Genomic DNA, 16325 nt, shown 5'->3' on the forward strand with positions numbered 1-16325 from the left:
CCACTACTTAGTTTAAAGCCACAGGTGTCGCACTAGCAAACCTGCCTGCCAGAATGTTTGTCCCCCTGCTGTTAAGATGTAACCCGTCCCTTTTGTACAAGTCACCCCTAGCCCAGAAGAGATCCCAGTGGTCCAGAAATCTAAATCCCTGCTCTTTGCACCAGCCCCTCAGCCATAAATTCATACCCTCTATCTCTCTGTTCCTGGCCTCACCAGCACGAGGTACAGGTAGCAGTCCAGAGATAACCACCTTCGACGTCCTACTTCTCAGTCTTTTTCCTATCTCTCTAAACTCCCGCTGTAGCACCTCCTTCCTCTTCCGCCCGACGTCATTCATGCCCACGTGCACAACGACTTCAGGTTGATCGCCTTCCCTCACTAGGATTTTCTGAAGCCGGTCCGTGATGTGCTGAACCCTGGCACCAGGGAGGCAACAGACCATCCTCAAGTCCCTCCTGCTGCCACAGAATCTTCTGTCCGTCCCTCGGACGATGGAGTCACCCACCACTACGGCTCTTCCTGACTTCAGTCTCCCCTGTCGAGTATCCTTGCCAACAGGTCCGCCACTCGGACTGGAAACGTCTTCTGCCCCGACAGTTCCCAAGAGGGTATACCTATTTGCAATAGGCACAGCCACTGGGGTCTCCTGTAGTCCACGTCGACTCCCCCCTGAAACAGTCTCCCACCTTCGCTCGACCTGGACCCTTGGCGTGACAGCCTCACAATAGGTCCTGTCGAGGAAACTCTCGCATTCCCGGATGGCCCTGAGGTCATCCAACTTGATAGGCAAATAAATATATAAGGAATGGAGAAATGTGGTCATGTGCAGGCAGAGGAAATTAGTTAAACTTGGTATCATGTTTGGCATAGACATGGTGGGCTGACGGGCCTGTTCCTGTGCTGTACTGTTCCATGTTCTATTTGAGTAATAGAATTTCATTGGTAATCAAATGTGATCAGGTACGTAGCATATCAAAGTTTGCAGTTTTGTCTCTGGGCCTCTTGCATTTGGCACATAATGCACAGAGCTGCCCAGAAAAGCAGTCACAGGGCCAGGAACCCTGAGCGGAAGCAAGCATTCACTAGAAAATGAAAACAACTGCTTAAATTATACTGAAAGGGGACCTGGATAAGCAACCTAGTTAGTGCAAGCTGGTGCTAGAAACTGGTTGCAGTTCAGTGCCTCTGCTCTATCCCATGCCCCAATCCCTGGATCAGCCCACCAACATCACTACCACCACTTCACCATCCAAGTTCTTCCCCCACTCACGTCACCAGTCAATTGTGAGTGTCTTTGCATTCCTCACCATGTCCCAACGTGTATTTCAACAGCCCTAATCTTTCCTGACTGATTCTCCAAGCCAAGGAACTTTGTGTGTTTGTTTAAGGGCTATTCTAATGCGCATGGCACTGCACACATTGTATGGAACAGAATATTGGGGTTGTTCACACGATATGTGGTTTGGCCCTCTGCAGAATTACCCATTCAAACACCTTTCCTGATGAAGTAGAATTTCTCAGTCAATGTCTCCAATAATGCAGCACATCCTCGGTAATGCTCCAATGTGTCAGCAGCAGGGTTTAACATAAAATCAAGAATGCTGCAGTTGGGCGGAGATGTTGGGAAATATTGATCTTATTTGTGTTCGGCACAGAACAGAAACATTGCCTGTTCAATCATGCATGTCAAGGTTTCAAGGTCAGTTTACTGTCACATGTACCAATTAAGGTACAGTGACATTTGAGTTGCCATACAGCCATATTAAAGGAAAAACAACGACACACAACCACATAAAAGTTAACATAAACATCCATCACAGTGGATTCCACATTCCACACTGTGATAGAAGGAAATAAAGTTCAAACTTCTTCCTCTTTGTTCTCCCGTTGGGCCAGTCAAACCATCCGCAGTTGGGGCAATCAAAGCCCCCGCAGCTGACGATGGAAGCCTCCTTCGGGGTGATCGAAACTCCCACGTCGAGGTGGTTGAAACTCTCTCCGCGGCATGGAGCTCCCGAGTCGGCCTCTTCTTACAAGAGACCGCAGGCTTCACAATGTTAAAGTACATAGGCCCCGCGGTCTTACCTACAACTCCATAAATCTTTCAGCTGTTGTATATCTGTGGGGAAGCTTTGGGGCTCTCCTCCAAAGCAAAAAGGAAATGGAGGGCAAAAGATAAACACAAGTAAACATATCATTATTTAGTAATTTTTTCCTATTTTTTTCCATTCTGTAGATCAATAGTAGAAAGCAGAGAGCTGCAGAAAGAAATAAAAGTGCTCAAATCAACTATTCTCAGATTATCCAGAAGCCTCAAACAGTTACAAGAGGAGAATAAAACAATGAAGGCCAACCTGGAACAAGAATGCAGCAGCTCTTCCACATCCAGCACAGCCCGAGGTCAGCATTGCTCAATATTTTTGATGTTTCTCTCTGCAGTTCTCATGACACAAGAAATGTGGATATGGAAAGACCAACTTTTCATGCAATGCTTTACTCTCCTAGCCCTCCTGTAATTTGAATATTTTGGGGTTTTCTTTAAAGAAACAAAGTAGGCCACTCTGCCCTTCAGACGTTTTCTACAATTCAATGACATCATCCCTAAAATCTACCTTAAATTCATCTGGTGCCATAACCATTAATATCTTTACTCGCAGTGCTTTATTTTTTCTTTATGTGAAAAAATTATTCTAGATATCACTTTAAACAATCTAAACCTAATTCTGGGCTGAAGAAATAGTTTCTGTCTTTCTACATTGTTAATTCCATTAATCATCTTGCATGTCTAGAATATCACCTCAATTGTGCGAGACCACTCGGTGGAACACCAACATTCTGTCATTTTTAGTTGCCACTGCCACGTAGGTTTTCTGTCTTTGATGTCCAACATGGTTACAAAGAGCTCAATGAGGTCAAGAACAAAACATCATCCTCCAACTAGACATATTACAGCCTTCAGGATGCAGAATTTACTTCAACAATTTCAGATAATCAGCAATTCCCGCACTTGCATTTAACTCCTTTTCTCTTTCCCTAGATCCTGCCTGACCAACTAAGCATTTTCAGCATTTCCCGTTTATATTTCAGATTTCCAACATTTACAGTTTTTTCAGTCTTTTGCAGCTTCCCCTTTGTTTTCCCTATCCACTGCTTCCACCCCCATCCGGCACCTTACAATTTGTGTTCACTAACTTTCATTGGTTCTTACTAAAGGCCACTGATCTGGAACAGCAACTGTTTCTTCCTTTTGGATACTGCGTGACCTGCTGAATATTTCTGGCATTTTCTGCCATATTTCAATTACATCAGCTTTTAATCCTCAGTGAATTGTAAATCTAGTCTATGTAACACCTTCATTATATAAACAAGGTATATAATGACGATCTAACAGGCCTGTATTGCATTCACTCCAAAGCCAATTTTATTCTTCGTGGCGTGAATGCAGTTTTCAAGATGGGGCTGTGTACAAATGTGACCCTCAGTAAATAATCAAACAGTAATGTAGAATATCAACGATGAATATTTAAATATTTTCTATGTTGTTTCTAAGTCAACTAATTTAATTTCACAGACGTTTAATATTCATGTCACACATGGCTAAGTATTTTTCTCACTGCACTTATTCTCTTTCAGGCTACAATGAATGGAGCAAAAGCAGGCTAGTGCGAAAGGTCCTTGAGCTGGAGAAAGTGAGTTTTGGAGAAAGTGAACATTGCTTGTGTTTCAGGGAGAGCAGCGCTCTTTGTCCATTAGGGTATGTAAGTGTCAGTATTTTTATTGAGGATAAAGGGACTATCTACATTGAAGCTGTTTCTTTCTTGAATTTAACAGAAAATTAGCAGTCAGGAGCCATGCAACTCCAAAGTAGGTAGCAGGAATTTGGAAGAAAAGCTCCCACAAGCTGAATGTATCACAGGCCAAATGCAACAGCAGGGACAACAGCAAATCAGCCATCAGCAGGAATGCAACCGCCTACGGGAACTAACAAAGAAACTGAAGGAGAATCGCAGCAATTTGCAGACCCAGCTGGCCAAAAAGGAGTGAGTAACTTGGACAAATTGAACCTACGACCTAAGTTAAAAAACCTAAATGCAATTTTTTTGGTGGCATACACACACAAAGTGTCATACTGAAAGGGTGCTACACTAACATCAATGTAGTTGTTTGGTTGGGGTGTTAAAACTCTTGTCCATTTGCTTAAATGATTGAACTGTCCTGGAAATGTACTTGTGTAAGAAGGAACTGCTGATGCTGGTTTAAACCGAAGATAGACACAAAAAGCTGGAGTGACTCAGCAGGACAGGCAGCATCTCTGGAGAGGAATGGGTGATGTTTCGGGTCGAGACCCTTCTTCAGACTGGTTAGGGATAAAGGAAAAGATATGCAAAAAAGTACGATGATGAAGGAAACAGGCCATTGTGAGCTGTTTGTATGGTGAAATGAGAAGCTAGTGCGACTTGGGTGGGGGTGGGATAGAGAGAGAGGGAATGCCGGGGCTACCTGAAGTGAGAGAAATCAATATTCATACCACTGGGCTGTAAGCTGCCTAAGCGAAATATTAGATGCTGTTCCTCCAATTTGCGTTTAGCCTCACTCTGACAATGGAGGAGACCTAGGACAGAAAGGTCTGTGGGAATGGGAAGGAGAATTAAAGTGTCGCAACAACTGGGAGATCAGGTTGGTTCACGTGTGCTGAGCGACTTGTACAGCACAGAAACAGTCTTTTGGCCTACTGCACCAATGCCAACCTTTTTGGCCATTCTTACTAATCCCATTTGCCCACATTAGGACTGTCCTTCTAAGACTTGTCTATTTAAATGCCTCTTAAACACAGTAATTATATCTGATTCCATCCCCTTTCCATGTAGCAGTTCCAGATATCAACCACTTTCTGTATTCATAAAATGTACCCCTCAGTTCCCCCTAAAACTTCCTCTTACCCTAAAACTGTGCTCACCTGTTTTTGATATTCCCACAAAATGAAAAAGATTTGTCTACCCACCCTATCGATGCCTCTCATAATTTTATATACTTCTATTAGATCACCCCTCAGCCTATCCAATCTCGCTCTGGAATAAAGTCCTGCAATCCAGACAACCATCCTGGTTAATCTCCATTGCACTCTCTCCAGTACAATTACATCCTTCCTACACTGTATTCTAAACATCGTTTTGTAAAGTTGCAAAATAATATCTTTAGCTCTGACCCATGAAGGCAGGCATGCCACATGCTTTGTCACCACTCTATCAAACTGTATTACAACCTTAGGGAACTATGGACGTCAACCCCGAGATCTCTCTGTTCATCAACATTCCCAGATACTGTGTTATCTTACTCATATTTGACTTACAAAAATGTATCACCTTCCATTTTCCATGATTAAATTCTATCTGCCAATGCTCTGCCCAAATTTCCAACTAATTGGTATCTATCCTGTGTCCTGTAGGCTTAGACAACCTTCCTCACGTTCCATAACACCCAATATTCATGTCACCTTCAAACATATTAATTGTACCTCCTACATTGATGTCTAGATTGTTAATACATATTACAAACGGCAGAGGTTCCAGCACTAATCCCTCTGACAGACTAGTCCAAACAGAAAACAAAATCGTTCCACCAGCTCTCTCTGCCTCCCGTCATTAACATAATTTTAGATATCATTAGCCAGCTCATCGTGAATCCCTTATTCCTCAACCTTCTGAACCAACCTAACATGTGGGTAATTGTCAAATGCCATAGTAAAGTCCATAAAGACAATATCTATTGTCCTGCCTTTAGTAATCTCCTTCGTCACCTCCTTAAAAAAACTCAATCAAATTTGTGACAATTTCCCCTCAGAAAGCCATGCTAGCTACCCCTAATCATTCCCTGCCTTCCAAATGTACAAAAATCCTGCCTCTTAAAAATGTCTCTAAACAACTTACTAATTGAGTTCTAGTCAACAGTGACCCCACCATACTGATCATTTGGGACTCCTCGATAACAATGCCATTGAATGTCAAGAGTTAGCAATGCATTGAACATAGAATAGTACTGCACAGGAACAGATCCTTTGACCCACAATGTTTGTGGTGAGCATGATGCAAAGTTAAACTAATCTCTTCTGCCTGCACATGATCTATATCCCTCCATATCTGCTTACATCACTACCACTGGCATCATGTTCCAGGCATCCTCTTTTGTAAGATTATTTTGTTAGAGGTGGTCATTGCCTAGCACGTGTGTGTCATGACTGTTACTTGCAGCATCAACTCATGCCTGAATGAGGACTTGTTCTTGATACAAGCATGGGCTGCTGTTGAGGAGTTACAAATAGAATCGTATATTGTGCAGTCACTTAAAAAACTGTTACTTGTAAACCTCTTTGAAGTTCTGAGGTCATGAAACACGCAGTAAAAATGCCCATTCACTTTAGAGTGATTTGAGGATAACTTCCTTAATATCTTCAAGGAGAGAGGAGTAAAGAAAACTGCTAAAAACATTTGAAATAGGGAGTCAAAGTCTGTGAGACCAGTTGTATTGCCCAGTCAGACATCCTATTGATTATTTCCAATTGGATATAAAGCCACAAAAAAAAACCCAGAAGATGAGAGCACAGTATATCCTCAGCCTTAATATCTCAACATCCTACTGACCCTGAATATGTTTGCACTGCAGTGCTGAAGTAAAGCAACAGCTTCAAGAAAAGGCAAAAATGGAGAAAGACTTGCGGAGATTAAAGGAAATGGATAAACCTGCTGAAGAAAACAAGTGAGTGCACGCTTTCTAAACATTTGGTAAATCTTTCTAATGGTACAAGTACCTCTGGGACAACTATTAATGAAATGCCACCATCTAAAACCTGGGATATATAGACCAATAAGCCTAACCTCTGGTAGGAAAGTTACTGGAGAGGATTCTGAGGGATAAGATATAGATGCATTTGGAAAGACGGGGGTTGATTAGGGAAAGTCAACATTGTTTTGCAATTTGGCAAAGAATTCCACAGATTCACCACCCTCGAACTAGAGAAATTCCTCCCTCTCTCCTTCCTAAAGGAACATCCTTTAATTCTGAGGCTATGGCCTCTAGTCCTAGACTCTCCCACTAGTGGAAACATCCTCTCCACATCCACTCTATCCAAGCCTGTGATGAGAATCCGTGTGGAGGCTGCCCTGGAAGGCTATATAACATGAGGGATTTTATCTCATTGGCCATCATCAGTCACAGTGGTGTATAAAATCAAGAGAGGAATTGATAGGGTGAATGCACATGGTAGGAAAATCAAGAACATAAGGGCATCGGATTAAGGTGAGAGGACAACTTGAGGGGCAACTTTTTCACATAGAAGATGATGAATGATATGGAATTAGCTAACAGAGGAAGTAGTTGAGGCAAGTGCAATAACAACATTTAGACGGACATACGGATAGGAAAGATTTAGAGGGCTATGGGCCAGGTGCAGACAAATGGAACTAGCTTTGATGGGGTATCTTAGTTGGCATGTACAAGTTGGGGCAAATGGCCTGTCTCCATGCTTTGTGACTCCATAGCTAAATGCAATGAATCAGAAGAACTTTAAAATATAGGCATTCCTTCTCAGAAAAAGACATCCAACTAGTTTGCTTTCTCTATTTGCCAGTCTTGTAATACAATGATAATGGAAATCATAGAATTGAATACCATCGTCGACTGATCATGCTGTTAACTCTTTGAAAGAGAGTCAATCAGCCCAATTTTCTTGCTCTTTATCTATAGTCCTGCAATTTTTCTTTTCCAAAAAATTCACTGTTGGAAATTACTGCTGAGCATTCTGCCACAGCCATTTCAAGTCATGCATTCCACATCATAACTGTGTTTTTAAAACAAAACCTCCAGTTTCAGAGGTAAACACACCATAACAATCTAGTTTTATTAATTAGCAGACATAAACAAGAGCTAAGAAAATTCCAATGATGGAGACCTCAGACAATTAATTCCAAAGACATCCATTATTCCAGTTCTTGTGAAAGATCATTGACCTGAAACATTGTCTGACCCTCTCTTCATACATGTGACCTCATGTTTTCTGCTTTGATTTCAGATTTGCAACATTAGAGTGTGTTGGTTTTGTATCAGTTCTTCATATTTTCTGATGACTTTGAAGGAAGCCATGAGGCCCATTGAGTCTATGTCAGCTCTCGTGAACAGTTCCATCCATTCCATTCTCCTACTTATTTTCCTATGATCCATTCTTTCTCACATAGTCAACAACCTGCCCAGATTTTTCCACCACTTAACACGCTAGGGGCAATTTATAGTAGCTAATTAACCTACTAACCGTCACCTTTTTGGGACCAGAGCTACCAGGGGAACCCCAGCAGTCACAGGAAGAATGTGCTAACTCCACACAGAGAGCACAAGAACATTATTAAACCTGCTTACTGGAGTTACAAGACACCAATGTTGTCTGCTGTGTCACCTTGGCACCCACTGCTTACTAGTTGGTACAGATGGATGTTTTAGTATTACGGTTCTGGATGGTTAGCATGGATGTAGTGGACCAAAGGGTATATTCCTGCACTGCATAACTATGACTCTATCCTCTTGTCCTCATGAAAGCTGTATTTTAATGAATCATTAATATCTGTTTCTATCACACATTCCTCCAATTTTTCCTCAAATGGCTGGTTTCAATTTTTGGCTGACTTGCACCAGTTCATTACTTGATTTCACTTGCCGTGTAGCTTTGAAAGATTAATTCAAATGAAGGATATCCGTGCTTGTGCAGTGTGATCCAGCCTCCACAGGAGCCAAAGCCAATTCGTACATAAACCTGTTGAAATTAAAATCAAGTAGCTAAATCTGCTGGCAGTCTTGTAGAAGCACCATTGGAGACCTATTTCTCCAATGGGTATGTTGTAAATAAGGTAGGAAACAGAAAGGTGATTTTGTAACTAAGAAGTGGAAAAGGAGTGGGATTATAATCTCTAAATGTTAGAATTTGATCTCCAAGTATGTCGGAAAAATCGATCTGTTCTGTGCTGCAGGCATGAGGTTAATAGTCTGAGGGAAAGGATAAGACAACTGGAAGCAGAGTTAGAAGATCAACGGAAGGTGAAGAAACGACTGGAAGCAGAGTTGGAAGATCATCGGAGGGTGAAGAAAAGAATGGAAACAGAGTTGGAAGATCATCGGAGGGTGAAGGAGAGCAATGACTTTGCTAAGGTAAAACTGGAGAGGGGGCTTACATATAGGTGGGAGGTAGTTAAAAAGGAATATGATGATTGTGATAATGGAATGGATCTTACTGGGTCAGTAATCCAGAAGCTTGAACTCTCCATTCTGTGTTAAAATACCACTTTAGCAACAATGGAATTTAAATTCAGATTAACAAACAAGAAAGTAGATAAACATTTCTCATTCATAATCGTGAACACCTAACTGCAAGATTGTCATTTAAAAACACACTAATATCCTTGGCCACTCTTGCCTGCATATTTATGTCCCATGTTGAACATCATTTGGAAGAAGCACTGAAGGTGGAATTGCAGTTTGGTAGGGTGGTCAAAAAGGCTTTTGGCACATTGACCTTCATCAGTCAGAATATTGAGTATAGATGTTGGGAGGTCATGTTGCAGTTATATAAGACATTGGTGAGGCTGCATTTAGAGTATTGTGTTCTGTTCTGGGCACCATGTTATAGGAAAGATGTTGTCAAGCTGGAAAGGGTACAGAGAAGATTTACGAGGATGTTGCCAGGACTCAAGGGTCCAAGCAATAGGGAGAGGTTGAGTAGGCTGGGACTCTATTCCTTGGATCGCAGGAGGATGACGGGTGATCTTATAGAGGTGTATAAAATCATGAGAGAAATAGATCAGGTAGACACACAGAGTCATTTGCCCAGAGTAGGGGAATCAAGGACCAGAGGACGGCTGAGGCACTGCCAATCGCAAGGTTTAAGAAACAGGTATATGGATAGGACAGGTTTAGAGGGATATGGGCCAAATGCATGCAGGTGGGTCTAGTGTAGGTGGGACATGTTGGGCGGTGTGAGCAATTTGGGCTGAAGGGCCTGTTTCCACGCTGTATGACTCTATCACCCTATAATGGTCTGGATATATAAATTCAAACCCACCATAAAAGCAGGGAAACGTAAAGTAAGATTAGCAGTATATCCATGAGCCTATGGGATTGTCACAAAAATTGATCTGGTTCACCAATGTCCTTCAGGGCTTTGGTTTGGTCTCTGAATGACACTGGCTCACCACCACCACCACATTCTCAAAAGTCTTTAAGGACAAGTAATAAATGCTGGCCTTGCAAATGATCCTCACAATCATGTAAAGTGAATTTTTACATCTCTAAAGGACCTTTAATTTTCCCCAATTTCAAGCTAGGTACTTAGAACAATTATCATATATTGATATATAATATTTAATAATAATGTTTATCAGCTAAAGGCTGTGCACAGCACATTTATGTTGTTTTATCAAGATGGAAGATGTGGTTTTGAAAAGTAGGAAGTTTTAAAAACCCTTTAATCCATTTCCTATAATTCTACGTTTAAATTATGCTTTTTTCTCTTTAATACATATAGAAAGAAGACCTTGAGTTGGTGGAGGTAAGTTTGACCCCATTCTCTAAAGCATTGCCTATATTTAACACAAGAACCAGGAGCAAGAGTAGGTGATACAATACATTGAGCCTGACCTGTCATTTGAAAAGATTGTGATATATTTCTGTTTTTATTCTACTTGTTCAATTTATCACCTGTGATTTTCCTGAGTTCAAATAATCGATCTCAACTTTGAAAATGCTCAATACTTAAGCATCTGTAGTTCTCCAAGGTAGATAGTGCCAAAGAATCACAGCTGTCCCAATGAAGAAATTCCTCTTGATCTCAGTCCTAAGTTTATGCCCCCAGAGCTAGAATTTCCTGTCAATACCTCCCCTACTAAGCGCTTCAGGCTTTTACTTGTCTCAGAGGTCGGCTGAGGCACTGCCAATCGCAAGGTTTAAGAAACAATTAGACAGGTATATGGATAGGACAGGTATCCATGTCGTGGCCTTGCTGAGGAAGCATGAAGTGTAGATTAAGCGTAGTTAAGGTACATATCAATTGAATGGCAAAACAAGTTTTAGGGGAACAATGACTGCCTCTGGAGTTGTTTGCTTTTGAAAAAAGTGACGGTGGGATCTGCACTAAGTTAAACATTAAAGGCAGACACAACATGCTGCAGTAACTCAGTGGGTCAGGCAGCATCTCGGGAGAGAAAGAATGAGTGACGTTTCGGGTCGAGACCCTTCTTCAGACTGATGTCAGAGGAGGGGGCGGGACAAAGATAGAAACCGTATAAAAATATAGAAATCTCCCGAGATGCTGCCTGACCCGCTGAGTATCTCCTGAGATGCTGCCTGACCCGCTGAATCTCTCCCGAGTTGCTGCCTGACCCGCTGAGTTACTCCAGCATTTTGTGTCTACCTTCGATTTAAACCAGCATTTGCAGGTTTTTTTCCTACTAAGTTAAACATTCCCAGTTTGTCAGGGCAAGAATGGGATTGTTTGCATTCTTCCGGGATGGAATCCAAGATTTACTCTAAAGTTTAATTGAAAGCAAGAATGTTCCATTTCCAAGTATAAATATCTTTAAAAAACCTACCTGTAAAAAATTATGCCACATCTGAGATTAAAGAGGTTAATTTACTATTAACATCACCTGGTGTGGAAATTCTGTAGGTTCTACTTTGAAGTGGACAAAACTTTTTTGAATATGAACACTCAATCCTTTTGGTTTTCTCCAGGCTATTACTATGATTCAAGCATGTGCACGGGGGCACTTAGCACGGCAGAAGTTCGAGGACATGTACTCTGTAAATCTGAAGCAGATGCCTGGAGCCTCCCCTTGGCAATACAAGGTATTTAACACCACTAGGGAATTTCCACAGCCCTGGTATCTAAACCAGACTCATTAAATAGAGGAGAATGTTCCCACTATCATTGTTACAGAAACAAAATGTAATTGATGCTGGAAATCTGAAATATAAGCAAAGAATGCTGGAAATACTGAGTAGATCTAGCAGCATCAGCAAAGAGTAACCGAGCTAAAATAACAATACAAGTCAGTGACATGTTATTAGAACATCAATGACTTGTTCTGATGAATAATTGTTTCCAGGAAATGTTAACTCTTTTTGTGACCAATAGACAATAGACAATAGGTGCAGGAGTAGGCCATTCAGCCCTTCGAGCCAGCACCGCCATTCAATGCGATCATGGCTGATCACTCTCAATCAGTACCCCGTTCCTGCCTTCTCCCCATACCCCCTCACTCCGCTATCCTTAAGAGCTCTATCCAGTTCTCTCTTGAAAGCATCCAACGAACTGGCCTCCACTGCCTTCTGAGGCAGAGAATTCCACACCTTCACCACTCTCTGACTGAAAAAGTTCTTCCTCATCTCCGTTCTAAACGGCCTACCCCTTATTCTTAAACTGTGGCCCCTTGTTCTGGACTCCCCCAACATTGGGAACATGTTTCCTGCCTCTAATGTGTCCAATCCCCTAATTATCTTATATGTTTCAATAAGATCCCCCCTCATCCTTCTAAATTCCAGTGTATACAAGCCCAATCGCTCCAGCCTTTCAACATACAACAGTCCCGCCATTCCGGGAATTAACCTAGTGAACCTACGCTGCACGCCCTCCATAGCAAGAATATCCTTCCTCAAATTTGGAGACCAAAACTGCACACAGTACTCCAGGTGCGGTCTCACCAGGGCCCGGTACAACTGTAGAAGGACCTCTTTGCTCCTATACTCAACTCCTCTTGTTATGAAGGCCAACATTCCATTGGCTTTCTTCACTGCCTGCTGTACCTGCATGCTTCCTTTCATTGACTGATGCACTAGGACACCCAGATCGCGTTGAACTCCCCCTCCTCCTAATACTGCCTGCTCTGTTGAATGTTTTCCATTTTTTTCTGTTTATATCACCATTAATACCAAGTCGAAAGAAGAATTGCTGTGCTTCATGTTGCAATTAATCACAACACTGTTTGCAAGTTTATGTGTGGAATGAATTTAAGGTGTGAATGATATTGACACAGCATAACAGGGACATGCAAATTGGAACAGGTATTCAGAGCGAAAGAGGCTTGAATTTCGACAATGCCAACAATTGGATGTGTAAAGGACTTTTCTACTTGATAAGGACCATAATAATGTTACTAATAAGTTTAGCGCGGCACAGTGGTGCAGTGGTAGATTTGCTGCCTTACAGATTTGATCCTGATTACAGGTGCTGTCTGTCTGGAGTTTTGTACGTTCTCTCTGTGACCGCGTGGGTTTCCTCCGGGAGCTCCAGTTTTCTCCCACACTCCAAAGAGTATAGGTCAATTGGCTTCTGTAAATTGTCCTTAGTGTGTAGGATAATGCTAGTGTATGGGATGATCGCTGGTCGGCGTGGACTCGGTGGGACGAAAAGCCTGTTTTCACATTGTATCTCTAAAGTCTAAAGTAAAGTCATGCTGGTTACCTATAGAACATGATTTTACCAAGAAAATGGGTGAGAATGTGAACCTTATTACCACATAGACAGAGTGAGATAAATGCCATGAAAAGATTTAATGAAAATCTAGATAATCATGAGGTGGAAAGGAAATGGTGAAACTGATATTATAAATAACATCGATGGGTGAGGGATTTAAATTCATGCAATTGTGAGCTGCATTGTGTATTTTGCAATATATTTTGATTTCAGAGTCCTGACATTTCTCACAACAACACTATTCAAAACCAAATCCAGACAGGCGATGAGAGAGATGAAGCCATCTCCTTAATCCAATCCTCCTTCAGGGCTCATCTGACTCGCTCACAGTATCTCAAAGGAAGGTAAGACTGGGACATGATGTAGGTAGATTCTTGAGGAAACACCTTTCATGCACTGCGCTATCCCATTTCTATCAGTTGTCTCCACTGAGTCTCTAAGAAAGATTTGTCTAGATTGAGAAGTGTAAGATTGGGATCCCATGCAATATGCCCCACCCCCTATCACCTCCCCTCGCTCCCCTCCTGACAATCAAGAAAATCTCTTTGCAGATCCACTGAGCTGCATTAGAGATCCCTGTACAGCCTGCAGACAGAGCAGCACTTTTTTCCCAATTTTTTTGGAGCCAATCTGCAAGGAAAAGGTATTTTAAAGCCCATATCAGAAAATTTAATTTGTGAAATAGACATGTCTCCAGGACATATGCTTATCTCTAGAGGAAGAAACGATCTAGGGAGAAGGTTCGTGAAACACTAGATAATATGGTAGAGGAGTCATTGACTACTGGAAAGGAACTGGAAGATTGGAACGAAGAAACATGGTGGCCTGGATGTAAGGGGGGCTAAATCCAAACCCACTCTCTTCAGTTCTGTGTTAGGAATGAACTGTTATAAGGAGCAAACAATGACTATTTATACAATAATCAGATAACCAGCACTCAACATGAATTTAAAAGGGAATGTCCTGTCTGATCAGTACCTTTGAGCATTTGGCAGCTCAAAATAATCCTAAGATGCTGTGTCTTAAGACTTTTAAAAAGCATTTGATAAAGCTTTCGATTCTGATTTTACCTGTGAAGGTTCAAGGTAATTTGTGGGAATAAATAAGGACCTGGTTTAAAAGTTGTAAACAAAAACTTATGAGCAAAGTTGTGGGGGGTAAATACCGAATGAGATGGTACTAGAGCTTGCTACTGGACATGAAATTTACATTAAATAGGACATAGATCTCAAACAAATTGGTCAAATGTCGAAGATATTCAATGTTAAAACTTGGAAGGCCTGTGAAGGCACAACTCAGTGATACAAAATAAACAAATGCGAAATGAGCAGAGGTAATCTTAATCTTAAATAATCTTTAAATTATTTCTGATATTTACAGTACAGGGCATAGAAGTCAAATGGTGTCAAAGGATGTACAAAAGGACAGTTTCTAATTATGTGCACTTTCTGTCGAGCCAAACCTATTGACACCTTGGTGGTGAATGAGTCACATCTAATCGCACCTTGAGTCCAGTTTAGGTTAAAACTGACAAATGAGCGTTGGAGAGTGCTGAAAAGCAGTTGAAACTGTTTTCAAAGATAAAAATAATGGAGAAAGACTGGAGATCCTTGGGCTTTTTATCCCTGAAATATGGCAAAAACCAGTGATCTCAGGGCTGCACAAGGACACAGAAATGTTGTCTATAGTAAATTGTGGGAGCAAAGCAAGGGATCACCTACTTAAACCTTTTTTTAAAGCTGGAATGCAATAGAAATTCTTCTTACATTAGTTGAATAACAGCTTGATGGTGGTGCTAAAAGTACACATAATATAAGAAATAATTGTTTCATTAATTAACTTTAGATTTTTTCTGGTTCTTACAAACTAAGATGGCTGAATAATCTGCATCCTTGATGAGCTAGAGATAAGGACATATTCTTTCTGATGCATTTGACCTGCACTGATGTAACTAAAGCAGTCAAACCGCTTTCTGTCTTTTTAATGCCGATGGACCTGTGCATTGTCTATAGTCACTTGTGGTTTTCTGATTGTGGATAGTCTAAAGGAAAGTTGCCCTTTATTTATGTTTTGTCTCTCTTTCACATTGCTGTGCAAAGAAAGAACATGTCTGCTGGAGACACCAGGAGTAACTCAGTCATTGTGAGGAAATCCAGTGATGCCCAACACCAGGCAAAGTATTCAAGTAGGTATAAAAACCTTCTGTGTCAAAACCTGACAGCCTTTCTTTCACAAACGTTTGATGTATTTATTGTGATTTAATAAAGTCACACAGCAAATTCAGCTACAATAAGGAATTTTTATCCACATTATCATTAGAACATGCAACAGAACAGCAAAGGAACAGGCCCATTGGCCCACAATGTCCATGCTGAACATGATGCCAAGTTAAACTAATTTCCTCTGCCTCTATGCCCTGCATATCCATGCACTTATGCAAAATTTATTAAATACCCCTGCCATATTTGCCTCCACCACCTTACAGCGTGTTCCAGGCGTCCATCACTTTCCCTGTAAAAATACCTGCCCTGTATATCTCCTTTAAACTTTGCCTCTCACATCTTACAGCAATGCTCTTTGGTTTTTACATTTGCACCCTGGAAAAAAGTTTCTGAGTGTCTCTCTTATCTATGCCACTCATAATTTTGTATACTTCTGCACCACTCTATCCATTTCTGTTGTCACTTTCATCCGTACATGCACTTCTCTCTGTACATCAATGTTCATAACTTCATAAGTTCATAGGTCATAGGAGCAGAATTAGGCTATTCAGCACATCGAGTCTACTCCACCATTCAATCCTGGCTGATCTATCTTT

The 16325-nt window shown here is 41.3% G+C and overlaps 1 protein-coding gene across 1 annotated transcript in view; it reads left to right on the top strand.

Annotated features, from left to right (window-relative positions):
• The window catches only part of iqce (IQ motif containing E), a 51697-nt gene that overhangs the window by 22903 nt on the left and 12469 nt on the right, over positions 1-16325 (top strand). Inside the window, exons 13-21 of the mRNA XM_078417846.1 lie at positions 2237-2400; positions 3634-3689; positions 3832-4040; positions 6661-6753; positions 9012-9189; positions 10562-10585; positions 11767-11880; positions 13721-13851; positions 15607-15692. Coding sequence (XP_078273972.1) covers positions 2237-2400; positions 3634-3689; positions 3832-4040; positions 6661-6753; positions 9012-9189; positions 10562-10585; positions 11767-11880; positions 13721-13851; positions 15607-15692 — 1055 coding nt within the window. The remainder of the gene's footprint in view (positions 1-2236; positions 2401-3633; positions 3690-3831; positions 4041-6660; positions 6754-9011; positions 9190-10561; positions 10586-11766; positions 11881-13720; positions 13852-15606; positions 15693-16325) is intronic.

The sequence above is a fragment of the Rhinoraja longicauda genome, chromosome 21, assembly GCF_053455715.1.
Source record: "Rhinoraja longicauda isolate Sanriku21f chromosome 21, sRhiLon1.1, whole genome shotgun sequence".
In the NCBI taxonomy this organism is placed as follows: Eukaryota; Metazoa; Chordata; class Chondrichthyes; order Rajiformes; family Arhynchobatidae; genus Rhinoraja; species Rhinoraja longicauda.